Below are 17,710 nucleotides of genomic sequence, written 5' to 3' on the forward strand. Positions count from 1 at the left end.
GTTACCGTAATACAGGTGGCTCAGTCTGCGCTGTTACCGTAATACAGGAGGCGCAGTCTGCACTGTTACCGTAATACAGGTGGCTCAGTCTGCCCCTGCCCCTATACTGTCCTCTTCTGTCCTTTCACCCCCAGGGTAAGGCAAGAGGACAGTCCTTTCCCAGGCAGTCTAGTTCTCACAAGAATACCAAGCCGCAATTCAAGCAGTCTTGGTCGCCCAGACGTCTAGCTTCCAGATGACAAACCCTCCGCCTGATGGGGCGGGCCTCCTCCTGGGGGACTGGGTGGCCGACTTCTTAAATTTTCCGACTCTTAGCATCAAACAATAACAGATGCCTGGTTCCAAGAAGTGGTCTCTCATGGGCACACCATCATTTTCCTGAGGCATCCTCCCCAGCAATTTTTTTCGGTACAGGTCTCCCATCAGATCCTATCAAGGCCCTGGCCCTCCAGGAGGCTATTCACTCCCTGCTGCATTAAAGTGTGATAATGCCAGTTTCTTCTGCTCAGAGAGGAACTGGTTTTTATTCCACTCTTTTTGATTCAACAGCCGAATGGGTCTCATCGGCCTATTCTGAATTTCAAACCCCTTAACAAATATATCAGAGTGCCCAAGTGCTGCATGGAAACTCTACAATCTGTTGTCCTGGCATTGGAGCCTGGGGATATCATATTTTCTCTGGACATTCAGCATCTGTTAGCGCAGGGACCTTGTCTGCACCCGGAACTACCTCATCTTTCTTTGACGGCGTGGCTCTTGAGCCATCCCTCTTAAGAGCCAAAGGTTTCTCTTGCTCTGTGGTCCAGACGATGCTCAGGGCACCATTTTTGTCTAGATGTTCAGGGCACGTAAGCCTGCCTCAGACCACATCTATTACAGAGTTTGGCACTCTTACTTCCAATGGTGTTCCCCCAGAGGCTATGACCCTACAGTTTTTAGGATTTCCCAGGTGCTTGCCTTTCTCTGGGTTAGACATGAGCCTCCACCTGGCCTCCTTTAGAGTTCAGGTTTCTGCTCTGTCAATCTGGTTCCAGCGAAGGATTGCTCCCCTGCCTGATGTTAGAACATTATTGCAGGGTGTTCTCCGCATTCAACCTCCTTATGTCCCTCCGGAAGCTCCGTGGTATTTGTTCTTGTTTCTCTGGGCTCTACAGGCTTCTCTGTTTGAACCTCTGGACTCAGTAGACCCCAAGTGGCTGACAACAGAAACGCTCTTTCGCCTTGGTATCTCCTCTACCCGCAGGGTATCTGATTTGGCAGCGCTCTCCTGTCACTCCCCATTCTTGATCTTTTATCCGGACAGAGCTGTCCTCCGTACCAGGACTGGGTACCTCCCTAAAGTGATATCCCGGTTCAGTTTGAATAAAGAGATTGTGGTTCTGGCCTTCCAGTCCTCGGATCTTTCTGCAGGTGAAGCCTCCTCTAATGTGGTTCATGCTCTTCGGATCTATGTGGATCGTACGAATTCTTTTAGGAAATCAGATTCTCTTTGTGTTGTTTGGCTTTTACAAGTGAGGCTGATCAGCTATCAGACTCTAGCTTGATGACTCCGCATGACAATCTCTCAGGCCTAGACCCAAGCTAATTTTCCTGTTCCAAACATTGTTACAGTTGTGGGACCCTCGTGGGCGGTTTGACGTGGCGCTTCTGCTGAACAATTGTGCAAGGCGGCTATGTGGTCTTCCGTCCACATCTTTCTGAGGTTCTACACCTTTGCCTCTCAGGATACTTCCTTTGGGCGTTGGATTCTCCTTTCTGCTGAGGAGCGTCCCCACCCTTAAGGGAAACTGCTATTGGACATCCCCATGGTATCCCTGTGGATCCCCTATGGACCCTGAAGAAGAAAAGAAGAGTTATGGTAGACTTACTTTTGTTAACTCTATTTTTTTCGAAGTCCCATAGGATCCACAGGGTGTCCACCTGGCTTCAATGGGTATTTTTTCTCTTGATCACTGATTCGATCTTCTGGGAGAGCGTTTCTTGAGTATACGTTTCTTTCTTCTCCTCTTTCGTGCTCCTGCCTTGTTTACAAACTGTGTGCCTGGGGGCGGGGTATATGTGGAGGAGGACCAGTGCATCCTGGGAGCTAAAGCTTTAACTGTTTGGTGCCCGGACCTCTCCGACCACACACACCCCATGGTATCCCTCTGGATCCTATGGACTTTGAAGAAATAGAGTTAACAAAGGTAAGTCTACCATAACTCCTAATTTATTTGTATTAATAAAAATACATATATTGCTTTAAGAGGCATATATCCTCAGCAACATATTGAAAAAAACGTATATTAAGTGAACATATACAGTAAGACATACATATGTGAACACATTGTATAAATGCATAAAAATTATTTGCCACTATGTTCCACTTGTAATTATTTTCTTTATTTTCAGATAATATCCAACCTATAAAGTGGTTAGTACCTGTATTCCTGTTTGTATATCAATAAATATCAATTGGACTTTTTTTCTGATTGCTTTCAAAATAAATAAAGAATATTTCCTACAGTCTCAAATAATTGTGTCCGTATGTTATCCAGTTACAAAAATTGTTTAGATTTCTCAAGGTGTAAATTGTTACTAATGTTTCAAAATGTTATTTATTTTTAACTCAACCAACAAGTCTTTCTATCTCTATAATGGCTGCTCTGGAATGCAAGAACTTACTAGAACTGAAGCTGGAATATTATCTGCGTACTATTTCTGGATTCAGCATGATTTCATACAATATCAGTACTCTGGCCCTGATTCAGAGCCGCTCGTAAGTGGCCGCTCGTTCGCTTCGAGCGATGTTCGCACATCTGCGTATGGGTTGTAATGCGCATGCGCCAACCAGTCAGTGCGGTCGGAAATCGTGTGCTCGCAAAATAGCGAATGCCTGCTAATTTGAGTGACAGGATGAGGCGTTTGTGGGTGGTAACAGGGGAAGGTGCTTGAAAACGGGGAGTGGAGATCCGAACGCAGGCGTGCCAAACGGTCAAAATGGGCGTTTTAAGGGTCTGCATAATTAACAAAGCAGCGTCATCGACCACGTCACTTGGTTGTCTTTTAGCCTGAACTGCTCGCATGATTGCGGTAGGAAAATCCAACCACAAGAATAGCGAGCAGTTCATACGCCTTTCGATGTACTTGATTAATCTAATAAATAGCGGAGATGACGTAGGATGCAAGCGGCCAAGGGGCGTCTTTACAAAATAGCGAGCACATGTTTAAATAGCGCTCAATTTAAATAGCCAGCCCCTTTTTCTGAACGAGCGAGCGCAAATAGCGTCCGGCTCTGAATCAGGCCACCTGTTATCAGTCATTGGTCTTAATCCGAGCTACTGATTCATCATTTACTTTTGTGCATTCTCCTAAGCTACTAGTACAGCCTAGCATTATATCCCAGGTGATAGCGATTATGAAACAGAGACATTTGTGGAGAGGACATAGAAATAACAAACACACCACCCTTAATAATCTCAATATCATGAAGTTCTACAGATACAACTAGGAGTGTTCATGTACTATAATTTGTGAATAATTCCACCATTGATTTGATTATTTTGTTAGTAGCTTAGGAGAATGTACACAAGTAACTAAAGAATCAGTAGCTGGGATTAATACCAGGTTGAGAAAGGGTCTGATCATGGGCATCTTGAGGGGGCCAGTGTGCAGCCCCCGTCACGGGCCCCCTCCTCTCACCCCGTCGGTCGACAGCCGACTGACCGGCCGCCGCAGAATCAGTAGACTCTGGGCACTAGCGTGTGCCCAGTGTCTACTGCGCTTGCGCAGATCGCTGGGGAAATGATGCAGCCGCCATTTTGCCGGCAATTTCCTCACAGCGCATGCGCAAAACCCTGGAAAAATGGCTGCGGTGCCCATTTTCTGGCATTTTGAGCAGCGCTGGGAGACCAGACATGGGACCTCGGGGGAGTACGTTTTTTAGATAATATGGGTGCAGGGTGTGCGGTGTTGGCCTCCGCTGCACCCAGGGAACCGTGTGCTCCGCACACCCTGCACCCATTATAGATAAACCCCTGGGTCTGATCTATTTCAGTGATGGAAACAGCAGGACTGCGAGAGGTGCTGAATGTGTGGTATGAAGGAGAGGGAGGAGTCGAGGATAACCAAAACAGCGCACTTGGGGGCTAGAGGAGATGGTTGTGCTGGCAATAGATAATGAAATTGTGGGAGGTGAGGTTATTCGAGAGGGTGGAAAAATAGCAGAGACACAGTTGGAGATACTTGTAGGGTAGAGGTCAGGAGAGGAGAGATAGATCTCAGTATCATCAGAGATGATACTGGACAACAAGAGTGGATGAGCTCACCTAAAGAGGTTATACAGTATAGCGGGAGAATAGAAGAGTTCCAAGAACGGAGCTTTGGTGGACACCTACCAATAGTGGAAGTTGGGAGGGGGGAGAGGAGTAATGAGGGGAGACAGAGAAAAATGGTCAGAGACCTAGGAGGACAGCGAAGAGCAGGCAGTATCACGCAGACTGAGGGAGTGAAGGATTTGCAGGAGGAAAGGGTGGTCCACTGATTCAAAAGCAATGGAGCTCGGATAACCTTAACCGCCATTGGGGGTGACTGCATGAAGCTCTCAGTACATTAACCAGCTATTCTGGGTTCCGGAGTAGCTCTGAGTGTTTGATAGCCGTTCTAGGTGTAGGAATGAAGCTCAGCGTGTCTTAATCATGACAGGTACCAGAATGAAGCTATGTTAGCCAGCAATTGTGGATGCTGGGATGGAGCTTAGCGGGGGGAATTCAATTGAATGCGATGTCACCATGCATCACTGCGATGCCCATCTGCGCACATATCTGCCATATACAATAGAGACAAAATCACTTTTGTTAGCTAGCCTTTCTGGGTGCCGGAATAGAGCTCAGAGTACGTTAGCCAGCTATTCTGGATGCTGGAATGGAGCTCATAATACACTAGCCAGCCTTTCCTGGTACTAGAATAGGGTCACAAGAACATTGGCCGTCCCCTCTAGGTGTTTGAGTAGTAGTTCTATCTATTCTAGTTGCCGGAACAGATATTAGGTTACTAGTTTCATCTCTTTGAGCTCCCGGAAAAGGTGTCTCTGTACCATGGTTGTAACTAGAGCTTTGTGGTCCCACAGCAACATTTTGAAAGGACTCCTGCATAACACACACACACACCTAGAGGGAGGGGATCTGCATACAAGAGGTTCTCAATAACATGTCATCAATCACTTTGACCACAACACTGGAACACTGTAGGCAACATGATCATGTCTAAGGAGGTGACTATTAACCCTCTCACCCAGGAAAGCTCAAGCCAACCATAGTAACCAAGTCACTAATAGGGGGTGAACCTGGGAGTGTCAGTGTAACCTCATCTGCACCTCTCCTATTCACAGATCAGGTTGTAAATTCAATTCCTGACTAAGGCCCTGTGTAGATTTTGTATGTTCTCTCTGTCTGCATTGGTTTCTCCCAGGTACATGGTTTTCTCCCACACTCCAAAGATACACTGGTAGGTCAGTTGGCTTCTTTAAAAAATACCCCTAGTGTGTGTGTGTCCCCGTCTGTGCATGTGGTAAGAAATTTAGACTGTATGCTCCATTGGGGCAGGGACAAAATATGAATAACTATTCCCTGTACTGCTCTGCATAATCTGTGCACTCTACATAAATAACTTAAGAAAAAGTTTATAATATTTATTCCCAGAACACTGGTTAGTAAGCAGTCAGATCCTTGTTACTACAAGTCACGTGATGGTGAGATTTGTCTGAGGACGGACTGGAGTCACATGACTTGAGAGGATACTAAATCTCACCCTGGAGATCATCTACCTGCTGACTGGGGGGGTCAGAGGGTCTGGTAGTCTCACAGTGACATCACTTATATGTATAGTAATAATAGACATGACTGACACTTCCATATCCCCTCACCTCCCCAGCCATATCCCTGTATCATTACGATGTGATGTCACTGTGACACTGCCAGATCCCCTCACCTCCCCAGTCATGTCCCTGTATTATTACTATAGATATAAGTGATGTCACTGTGACACTCCCATATCCCCTCACCTCCCGTCATGTCCCTGTATTATTACTATAGATATAAGTGATGTCACTGTGACACTCCCAGATCCCCTCACCTCCCCAGTCATGTCCCTGTATTATTACTATAAGTGATGTCACTGTGACACTCCCATATCCCCTCACCTCCCCAGTCATGTCCCTGTATTATTACTATAGATATAAGTGATGTCACTGTGACACCCAGATCCCCTCACCTCCCCAGTCATGTCCCTGTATTATTACTATAAGTGATGTCACTGTGACACTCCCAGATCCCCTCACCTCCCCAGTCATGTCCCTGTATTATTATAATATTGGCCCTTCCAAACACTGCTGGCCAGGACTCACTGGAAGTTGGTGCTGCAGTGTCACTTTTGGAGCCTCTACTAGTCCCCTGCATAGTTCAACACCATGTAATGTGGCAAATATACATTAGGACACACTCATGATACACAAAGTATAGTACATATAGGTCACAAGAATGTGACAGCTACAGCCAATGCACATTTCACATATTGCTTTATCAAGGCTATATATTTAGGATGATTTACTATACTTGGGATTCATTTACTCCATATGTTCCCCCTTTAATATATTACCTGAAATTATACAGATTTTTTACAATATTTCAGTGTTCACGCTAGGCTGTTCTAGTAGAGCGCCATGCCCTGCCCAATTTTAAAACTGCAAAATGCTCCCTGCCTTACCTGCCAGTGCCCTGCTGAAACAGCCTGCCGGGTGTGCCATCCCCACCCATGGCCCGCAGACTCCCAACTGAGGAGGGGGGGGGGGGGATTGTGGTGCAGCGCTCACTGTTGGTGAATAAATGAACAGGACAAGACACGATAGGATTATTGAGGACAGGACAGTATAGGGATGATGAGGCCTGATCAAAACAGTAAAAGAGTAATGACAACAGGACAGTATAGGAGTGATGATTGCTGGACAGGACAGTATAGGAGGGATTAAATACTGTATATATAACATGAATTATAAAAAAAAAACAGCTTACTGATTTTTATCAATCTTATCAGCGCCGAGAGTCGGGTAGGAATCTACCCTCTCCCCTTCAGCTATGACATCATACCTCCTCCAGTGATGTCACACACAACCCCTTGCTAACACCGCCATAGACACTAATACAGTTAATTAACAAGAACATTCATACATCTCTCTCTGAGTAAATATAGAAGTCTTGGCGCTCTGCTTTCTATATTTATTTACTTTATTTGTGCTATAGATTTCGTGGTCTATCACTCATAGGGGCCAGCATCAGCCATTTTTTTCTATATATGTATCCCTGAGTGATGACGGTCTATTATTGTAACAAAAATCAAAATTTAAAAAGATACAAAACGTAGAAAAAAAAACCCTCGAAAATATTACAATGAATTTGTAACAATATCAGTATAAAAAGCACAAAGATAAATTTCCAAGAGATACATTTTCATAGCATCATCCTCATTTCTCACAAATGAAAGTATAGTAGGGAGAACAGTCTCTCTCGCCAGAGCCTAAAAAGAGGGACGGCACTGTAGGCGTGCTATACGTCCCTAGGTGGTCTTGACAAAGGTGCGTTCCAGCTCCGAAACGTCAACATGGATTTATTCTTTGTATCAGCTGAGTGTGCTAGAAGCACCAGAGCATAGAGTGACATCCCAGGCAAGGAAACATGAACTACAAGGGTTGTGATAGATGCAGGGTGCTAGAATGAAGTATATATTATATATATGTTTCTGTTTGTGAGTTTTTTAATTTTTAGAGAACATTTTGGGTCATTCCAAAATTGACCATACATGCAGCAAAGTGACAATGAGCGGTCATTATCTTGCAAAATGGATAGTAACAGGAAAATACAATTTGAACAGTTGCACAAATGATGCAAGCTCAACCCTTTATTTAATAATAAAAAAAGGCATTTAACCACTTAACTGACAATTTTTTTTTCTAAAAACCGCTCCAAAATTGTCGTTTTGATTTTTTAGTGAATTAGGTGAGGAACATACATTTTAACTTATTTCAAAATGGTTTCATAAAGAAAAAAAAGTTTTCTTTTAAAGGTTTTTTTTTTTGGTTTGAAAAATCGGTTTTTCAAATACCGGAACATCGGAATCACCATCGAAACATCGCAACGTTCAATTTGAGACCGGATCCAGGCACCAGGTACGTAAGGGGGGAAGTTAACTTACATTTTCCCAGCGGCTGCTCAGTTCTGCAGGCGCTGGGTAGGGGGTCCTGCTTTGCTGACTGATCAGCAGTGATCGGCAGCACAGCAGACAGAAGGGGAGAGGGTGCTCTCAGAGAAGGTCCCTCTGAGAGCAGCAGCTGTGGGAAGATTCTCTTCCTGCAGCCGCCCTCATGTTTATCTGTACTTGACGAAATTTTACGTCCAGTACAGATAAAGAACTGCCTGGTGTGGACAGGAGCTTACGTCCATGCCAGGCAAGTGGTTAAGAAGTGAATGAAGAGTCCTCCTCAGGAAAATATTGTGAGATTTGCTTTTTAGCTAAATACCTTCCATCTCAAAACAAAGTTACCCATGCATAAACAATGTACAGCCATGGCCAAAAGTTTTGAAAATGACACAAGATTTGGTTTTCCCATGGTTTGCTGCTTCAGTTTTTATGATGGCGATTTGCCTACTCCATAATGTCATGAAGAGTGATCAGATGAATTGCAATTTTTTTGCAAAGTCCATCTTTGCCTTGACAATGAATTAAATCCCAAAAATATTTCCACTGCATTTCAGCCCTGCCACAAAAGGACAAGGCTGGAGATCTCTCTGTCATGCTGATTGAGTTAGAATAACAGACTGGAAGCTTTAAAAGGAGGGTGGTGCTTGAAATCATTGTTCTTCCTCTGTTAAGCATGGTTACCTGCAATGAAACACGTGCAGTCATCATAGCTTTGCACAAAAAGGGCTTCTCAGGCAAGGATATTGCTGCTAGTAAGATTGCACCTAAATCAATCATTTATCAGATCATCAAGAACTTCAAGGAGAAAGGTTCAATAGTTGTGAGGAAGGCTTCAGGTCGCCCAAGAACGTTAAGCAAGCGCCAGTACAAAGTTGATTCAGCTGCGGTATTGGGGCACCACCAGTGCAGAGCTTGCTCAGGAATGGAAGCAGGCTGGTGTGAGGGCATCTGCACGCACAGTGAGACAAAGACTTTTGGAGGATGGCCTAGTGTCAAGAAGGGCTGCAAAGACGCCACTTCTCTCCAGGAAAAACATCAGGGACAGACTGATATTCTGCAAAAGGTACAAGGATTGGACTGCTGAGGACCAGGGTAAAGTTATTTTCTCTGATGAATCTCCTTTCAGATTGTTTGGGGCATCTTAAAAAACATTTGTCAAGAGAAGGAAAGGTGAGCGCTACCATCAGTCCTGTGTCATGCCAACAGTATAGTATACCGAGACCAGTCATGTTTGGCGTTGCTTCTCAGCCAAGAGTGGGCTCACTTGCAATTTGTCTAAGAACACCGCCATGAATAAAGAATGGTGTCAAAAATCCTCCAAGAGCAAATTCTCCCAACCATCCAAGAACAGTTTGGTGACAAACAATGCCTTTTCCAACGTGATGGAGCACCTTGCCATAAGGCAAAAGTGATAACTAAGTGGCTCTGGGAACAAACCATTGAAATTTTGGATCCATGGCCAGGAAACTCCCCATACCTAATACCATTGAAAACTTGTGGTTAATCCTCAAGAGGCGGTTGGACAAACAAAAACCCACAAATTCTGACAAACTCAGCATTGATTAGGCAAGAATGGGCGGCCATCAGTCAGTATGTGGCCCAGAAGTTGATTGACAGCATGCCAGGGCGAATTGCAAAGGTCTTGAAGAAGATTCAACACTGCCAATATTGACTCTTTGCATAAACTTAATGTAATTGTCAATAAAAGCCTTTGACACATGAAATGCTTGAAATTTTATTTTAGTATACCATAGTAACATCTGACAAAAAAAAGTAGAAGAACACTGAAGCAGCAAACTTTGTGAAAACCAATACTTGTGTCATTCTCAAAACTTTTGGCCATGGCTGTATAATATTCCACAAGATCTGGCTTCTCTCATTTCTCCTAATCAGAGCATGAAAATGACTTCTCACCTGTGACTTCGTTCATGTTTTCCAAGATGTGATTTCTGTTTAAAACATTTCCCACACTCAGAACATGAATACGGCTTCTCACCTGTATGAAATCTCTTGTGAGTAACAAGAGATGATGCGTCTGAAAAACATTTACCACACTCGGCACAAGAAAATGGTTTCTCACCTGTGTGAGTTCTCTGATGTGTAACAAGATGTGATCTGTTTCTAAAACAATTCCCACACTCGGCACATGAAAACGGCTTCTCACCTGTGTGAACCCTCTTGTGAGTAACAAGAGATGATGCGTCTGAAAAACATTTCCCACACTCGGCACATGAAAATGGTTTCTCACCTGTGTGAGTTCTCTCATGTATACTAAGAGTTGATTTCTCTCTAAAACCTTTCCCACATTCAGAGCATGAAAAAGGCTTCTCACCTGTATGAAGTCTCTCATGTATAGCAAGAGTTGATTTCAGTATAAAACATTTCCCACACTCAGAGCATGAAAACGGCTTCTCTCCAGTGTGAGTTCTCTCATGTTTAACAAGACTGGATTTCTCTCTAAAACATTTATCACACTCAGCACATGAAAATGGCTTCTCACCTGTGTGACTTCTCTCATGTTTAACAAGATATGATTTCCCTATAAAGGATTTCCCACACACAGTACATGAAAACAGCTTCTCTCCTGTGTGAATTTTCTCATGTACAAAAAGAGATGATTTTTGTCTAAAACATTTGCCACACTCTGTACATGAAAATGGCTTCTCTCCTGTGTGAATTCTCTCATGTCCACTAAGAGCGGATTTATTTCTAAAACATTTCCCACACTCTGCACATGAAAACGGCCTCTCGTCTGTGTGAATTCTCTTGTGTGCACCAAGACTTGAGGTGTCCGAAAAACATTTCCCACACTCGGCACATGAAAATGGCTTCTCACCTGTGTGAATTCTTTTGTGAGTAAGAAGAGATGATGCCTCTGAAAAACATTTCCCACACTCGGGACATGAAAGTGGTTTCTCACCTGTGTGAGTTCTCTGGTGTTTAAGATGATTTGATCTGTCTCGAAAACATTTCCCACACTCAGAACATGAAAATGGCTGCTCACCTGTGTGAAGTCTCTGATGTCTAACAAGATATGATTTTTGTGCAAAACATTTCCCGCACTCAGGACATGAAAATGGCTGCTCAGCTGTGTGAGTTCTCTCATGCACAACAAGATGTGATTTCCGTGCAAAACATTTCCCACACTCAGAGCATGGAAATGGCTTCTCACCTGTGTGAAGTCTCTCATGCCTATCAAGAGTTGATTTGTCTGCAAAATCTTTCCCACACTCAGAACATGAAAATGGCTTCTCACCTGTGTGAAGTCTTTGATGTGTAACAAGAATGAATTTTTTTTTAAAACATTTTTCACACTCAGAACATGAAAATGGTTTCTCACGCATAGCAGCTGGATGATGGGCATTAAGCTTTGTGCTCTGTGTAGTACATCTGGTATCTATATTATTGGGAATCTTATCTACTCTAAGAGCTGAAATGGATCTACAAACATTTACGTTTTCAGGAGAACATGCTATAGCAGAAGGATAAGCTGACATATACATCCTGTTGTCCAAAATACAGATAACTGATGTCATATGGGTTTCTACTGGAGAACCTCGTCTGCTGTTATTTTTTATTTCAGAATCTTGAGATACAAGTAGATGTTCCTGCCACATATTTCTTCTGTTACATCCATCTATTGGGAATAAAATAAATATGAATGTTTCCACAAAATAAGGTTCATTTAAAAATAAAAAACATATATAATTCAAATTGATAAATGTAAGATGTTAAAGGCACAATTTGAGTTTGCAACATGAAAGGTATGCGTGAATAAATCAGTTAAAACTTAAGTATGCTTTACAATATTAAACCATTATGCATAATGTAAAGATGAGATAAAATACTGCTGTCTTGCAGAAAAATGTGGAATATCCATGAGATGTAATGAAAGAAAAGCTGTTAATGCAGTAATTCAGAGTTTTTACTACGTCTGCATTATATTCACGCTAAGGGGTATATTTCCTAAAGTGCAGGATTTTAGAAGTGGAGATGTTGCCCACAGCAACCAATCAGATTCTACTTAACATTTACCTAGCACCTTCTAAAATATAATAGCTATATAATCTAAGTGGTTGTTACGGGCAACACCTAAGACTCTGCATGTACTCTGCACATTTGTAGCAGAATGACAGTATTTTTCTGGGCCTCCATGAAACTTACAGGTTCAACGCACCAGGCACTGGTTTTATTAGTGTCCCATGTAAATGTTTTTTTAAGTGATTGTTAAAGTGAGAACAATTGTTAAAAGATACAGTTGACTGTCGATGTGCCACCATGGGTCCATACACCATATTAGAGAAAGGTGTTTTATCATTGTTTCAACCGAGTACACTCCAAGACTAGTGGCATAAATTGGGACCCGGACAGACATGAGAATGAAGTGCCGGAAGTTTATATAATGAAATCAAAGCATGGAGCTGATGATATAAAGGCTTGTATAGAATGGTAGATGACAGAAGAATGGGAGACTCTTTCCGAGTAGCGGTACAATTGATAAAGCCGTTTTGCAAGATTGACTGGAATGATCTATAGACGATGTTCACATAAGAATTTAGTAGACAAAAGTTGAACATTTAGACTTGTGCAAGTGGATAGTGCAACAATAGCACAATTAATGCAAATGCAGTTGATACAGCAAAATGTAGTAGATATGCCACCAAATTCAAACCTGGTGCCAGATTTTAATCTACCAGCAAATGTGAATTTCCCTCCAGACCCACCTTGTGTTCTTTACCCTTTAGATTGTTCTTTACCTGTTACACCAGGTAAAGAACAAGACAAGTACCAATAGTAGTTTTGTTAAATCTCCAGAAATACCACCAATTATTAAAGAAACTAGTATTGCTCACTCCTTCTACCCTTACTGTTCCCTATCGGAGTAGTTGAGAGAATGGAGCCTTACCTATATATTGTAGCACTGTATTATCCTTGGAGTAGATCAGAGATGGACTATTAGATTCCCCTAATCCCAGGTAACACCTAGCCATTCTCCAGAAGTTTATTAAAATTTGAGTAATGCCTATGAACCAACAAACAAGGACTGACCAATGTTGCTAAGGGCAGGTGTTCCAGTTGGTATAGATATTATTATTATTATTATTATTATTATCCTTTATTTATATGGCGCCACAAGTGTTCCGCAGCGCCTTACATAGTACATAGAACTAATAAGTGAACAAGAAACAAGTAACTTACAGTACATTACAGTGCAGGACAGGGACACAACTTATATACATTGCTGAAATAGTGATTAAAGCACTCACAATAAGCTGCCGGGAGTTGGCGGTCCTGTGTTAGGTGCCCTAATGGGGAGTAGAGAGTAGAAGAAAATGTAAAGAGAAGCACATGAGGGAAGAAGATATGGCTGCTTTTGTTGACAGGACAAGATTAGCAGAAGATACTGTATGGCTATTGACCAATGAGATAAACAATGGTTTCAGCAGTGCGGAGGATATAAACACTAATGCGAATCACAGTGAAGGAGCCATGCAGATGGATGGATGGATTGGAGAGGAATAACAGTCAATGCACTCAGTGAATCTGCGGTAGCACATGATAAAAACATCTGTGCTTAGAGCTAGACTCATGATTTATGACATATAGGACCTGCTGCAGAGGTGGACACAAATCTGCTTAGTGCGGCGTCTTCGGACATAGCGGATCTGAGAAGATATGCAAGTTCTGCAGAAGCCGTCTTTTGTTAGATCTGCTGCTTGCCATGTGAAGACGCAGCATCGGCTACAAATCGGGAACATCAGTCAGACCAATGGCCCACTGAGGAACCCTATGGCTGCTCAGAATGTCCATCGCAACTGAGACGCTGGGGTCGGAATCTCTGCATCTGAAGAGGCAGTCACTGGCTGCAACCTGCCCCCAAAATGTTCGTGACACAACTATGTTTTAATCAGCACTTCCTTTACCTCATCTGGACAATTGCTGATTGTCAATTATACTGCATCAAAATTCACATTGCCAAGCGACTTCGCAAGACCATCGCGGCACATGAGCAGTGAAGCTCCGATGTATGCGCAGTAGTCAAAACATCGGCCATTTCTGGGGAAAAAAAAAAAATCTAAAAATTGTGTCCACCTCTGAACCAGGCCCTCTGTGTTCATATGAAGCAAAATCTAGTCAGGTGTTATAAATGTCGTAAACAAAATGAATGTAACATGTCACGTAAGAAGTTGTTTCTTTAGAGGAAGGGGCGGTTCAGGATATGAATGTACACAATCTCACTTCTCACGTAATAATTCTTCCTCCTTTAATCATAATACTGTAATTCCTTATCCTTCATCAGGACCAGGACGATCTAATGATACAGGGCCCAACCCCATATGCGAGTATCAGAATACCTCTAACCTAAACAGACACTGGAAACAGACACAATAATATCGATGTGAAACCAATAATCTATTACCGATGAAAGTACCATTTTACACAAATACCTAACGAATAGATGAACTTAACAGTACAAGCATAAACTAAACTTTTTTAGTAGATAAGGGGCGGCCAAAACTGTTTTAAAATCTTCATTGCATCTCCCTCTTTCAGGGCAACCCATCTGCAGTAGGCATGACCGGACAGCCGCAGAAATATCCTGATTATGCCGGCAGAAGTTAACATCAGTCTTTTCCAACTAAGGGGTCAATGTAATTAGGCACGAGTTGCCATTGTAGCTGCGTGGAAACACAGCCGATGACCCCGCAACCTTTCACCCTGGCGGCCTGATCTATTGTGAGACTCAAACCACTATATTGTGATACTAATAATGGGACTTGGTATATTCCAGGTGGCAACAGTCTGCCCCCCCGATCCTTCTCTATCTGCTGATCTGCTCTTCGCTCTATCTGCTGCTGTCACGTTCCCATCATCCTTGCTCTGTCCCATCCCACTTACCACCATGTGTACTGTGGCCGGAGACTCGACCCACGAGGTCAAGATAGCGGCCACAACACTGAGGGGATTACTATCTTGTGTTGAATGCAATTTTACATGAACTATCAACTCTAGGCACCATGTACTGTAAAATTATATATTTCATAATGTTTTGGTCAAGTGTGTGCCGCAGCGCTGAACTAAGTCCGGCAGCTGTGATGCAAGGTGTATTAACCACCGTTGTGCGCCTGGGGAATGTAATTGTATTAGCCAGTGGCAAGGATCAATACTGCAGTCGGGAGCACTTAGGACCTCATTCAGACCCGGTCGCAAGCGCTGAGCGCTCGCAACCGGGTCGATGTTTAGGCCCTACGCAGGCGCAGCGGCCGCATTGCGCGTGCGCAAGCCCCGTAGCGAGAGAATTTCTACAAAAGGGGAGGCTGTCGATGTTGATCGACAGCTCGCCCCGTTTTGTAGGAGTGGCGGGGGAGTGGTTTCATAAACGGAGGCGTTCCTTAAGGAACGCCTGCCGACTTGTGGGCGGCCGCACTGACGTCAGCAGTGATGTCAGTGGGGAGCTTCCTGCTTGATCAGAGCAGGAAGCTCCCTGGGGCTTGCGGTTGCCGAGACCCAACCTTAGGGTCTCGTCGCAAGCCCCGATGGTCGCGATGGTCTTGACCATCGCGACCATCAACCTGTTCGGTCACTGAAGCCGTGGGTGGTAACCCACAGCTTAGCTAGCGACCAGGAGGCCGCACTTGAAAAGTCAAGAGGCCGCCCTCATTCAGAGCGAGCGCTCGCTTCTTTCCGACCGCCTCTGAATGAGGGCCTTAGTCCCAGGCTGCACTGTCATGTGATGCTGGGAAACGGCATAGCAAAGTTTCAGAGCATGGAGCTGGTGCTAGCGTTTTTAAAAGCTGAAGTATACAGTGTGTTCAGTGTTCTCCCCAGGGTGTATTTTGCGGGTGCACCACCTGGCACTTTGGGAGCCTGCAAGTGGGGACAGTATCTGGGAGCTGTATAAAAAGGACCAAATCCTACAGACTTTGCAGCTTTTTCATAATCAGACGACTGGGCCTCTTATAAGAAGAGGAGAATTAATATATAAAATGTTATTTCAAGTTTAAATCATTATAAGGTCAGGGTTTAAAACATTTTATGATTGCGAAGGCCCCCACCCGGCTACTTCTTGATGCCACCCGGCTGGACAAATTTTCTGGGGAGAACAGTGGTGTTTAATGTATATTAATGTCAAATTTAATGCACTGTGCGCAGTTGTAGAATTGTGGAAATTCATGATTAAATGTAAAGACTATAGGAATGTATAAGGAATCGACCATCTTCTGTGACATAGGAAGTGGTATGGTAATTGTCTTGGTACTAGCAGGGGGTTTGGTGTCAGACTGAACAAGCATTTGTTTAAAGCACTTTCTTCGAATTGTACAGTAGGGGGAAGTCTCCTGTGAGTCTCTGTGTAACATGTACAGCAGGGTTTGGAGAAAAGCAGTTTTCAGTCATATGCTGATCCAAATACTGTTTAAATCACAAAGATACTTAAGAATCCTTTACTACTACGTTTGAAGAACATCTTGTATGCTGTGAATAGTCCCAAGCACCTTTAGCAAAGGGACATGTCTTATTCAAGACATTTCAGCAATAGACATCTTGCCTTAAGATGCCTGCATCTGCCTGTATCCTGTGACCACCAGACAAGCACCAAACACTACTCCATTTACCGGATGTCCTGGATTGAGCCCAGTATCTCCAAGCTGACTGGTCCACAGTGAAGGACCATTGGGAATAAGCCAACAAAACCTAAGTAGTATTACAGTATCATGTCCGCACATACCCCTGGGAGAAGTGGTACCAGTGTAGGAGCCTGGGTGAAAAAAGCAGCTCCAGCTGCCGATGTAGGAGCCAGGTAGTGGCTAAATACCCGCCCACTACCAAGTAGGAGGAGTCAATAACATGCGGTTACTGATGAACTAAGCCTACTCAGGGATGAGTAACCACCCTCTACTCTATCAGTGATAAAAATCTGTGATCGCCTGGCAGAGCGAGGGTCATCCGGTCACACCCAACCTGTTCCCGGATGCCCAGCGGGTTCCCCTCTCTGGCTAGGCTTGTCCCTTCTCCCTTAGCTGGGAGAGTGGTTGGATAGGTAGTGTGCATGCATATTGGAGATGAAACAGACCATATAGAATTATTATATACAGTCAGGTGCATAAATATTGGGACATTGACAGAATTTTCATATTTTGGCCTCTATTCGCCACCAAAATGGCTTTGAAATGAAACAAACAAGATGTGCTTTAACTGCAGACTTTCAGATTTAATTTGAGGGTAATTACATCCAAATCAGGTGAACGGTGTAGGAATTACAACGGTTTCTATATGTGCCTCCCACTTTTTATGAGATAAACCAGAGAGTGTGGGGAGGAGACTGGTCAGATCTCTGGGCTGGTAACACACAGTGACATGATGTGAGGAGGAGAGCAGGAGTATAATAGGGGCTGATGGCTCCTGATGTATGAGATACACCAGAGAGTGAGGGGAGGAGACTGGTCATATCTCTGGGCTGGTAACATACAGTGACATGATG

General features: G+C 43.6%; 1 protein-coding gene across 1 annotated transcript in view; it reads right to left on the minus strand.

Moving 5' to 3' along the window:
• Positions 1–10,114: 10,114 nt before the first annotated feature.
• LOC148431184 (uncharacterized) overlaps positions 10,115–17,710 on the minus strand; it is a 41,509-nt gene continuing 33,913 nt past the window's right edge. Inside the window, 3 exon segments of the mRNA XM_088466230.1 lie at positions 10,115–10,145; positions 10,147–11,866; positions 13,497–13,535. Of these exon segments, the coding sequence (XP_088322356.1) occupies positions 10,115–10,145; positions 10,147–11,866; positions 13,497–13,535 (1,790 nt within the window).

Source organism: Taudactylus pleione, unplaced genomic scaffold (genome assembly GCF_031769625.1).
Source record: "Taudactylus pleione unplaced genomic scaffold, aTauple2 ptg002701l, whole genome shotgun sequence".
NCBI lineage: Eukaryota > Metazoa > Chordata > Amphibia > Anura > Myobatrachidae > Taudactylus > Taudactylus pleione.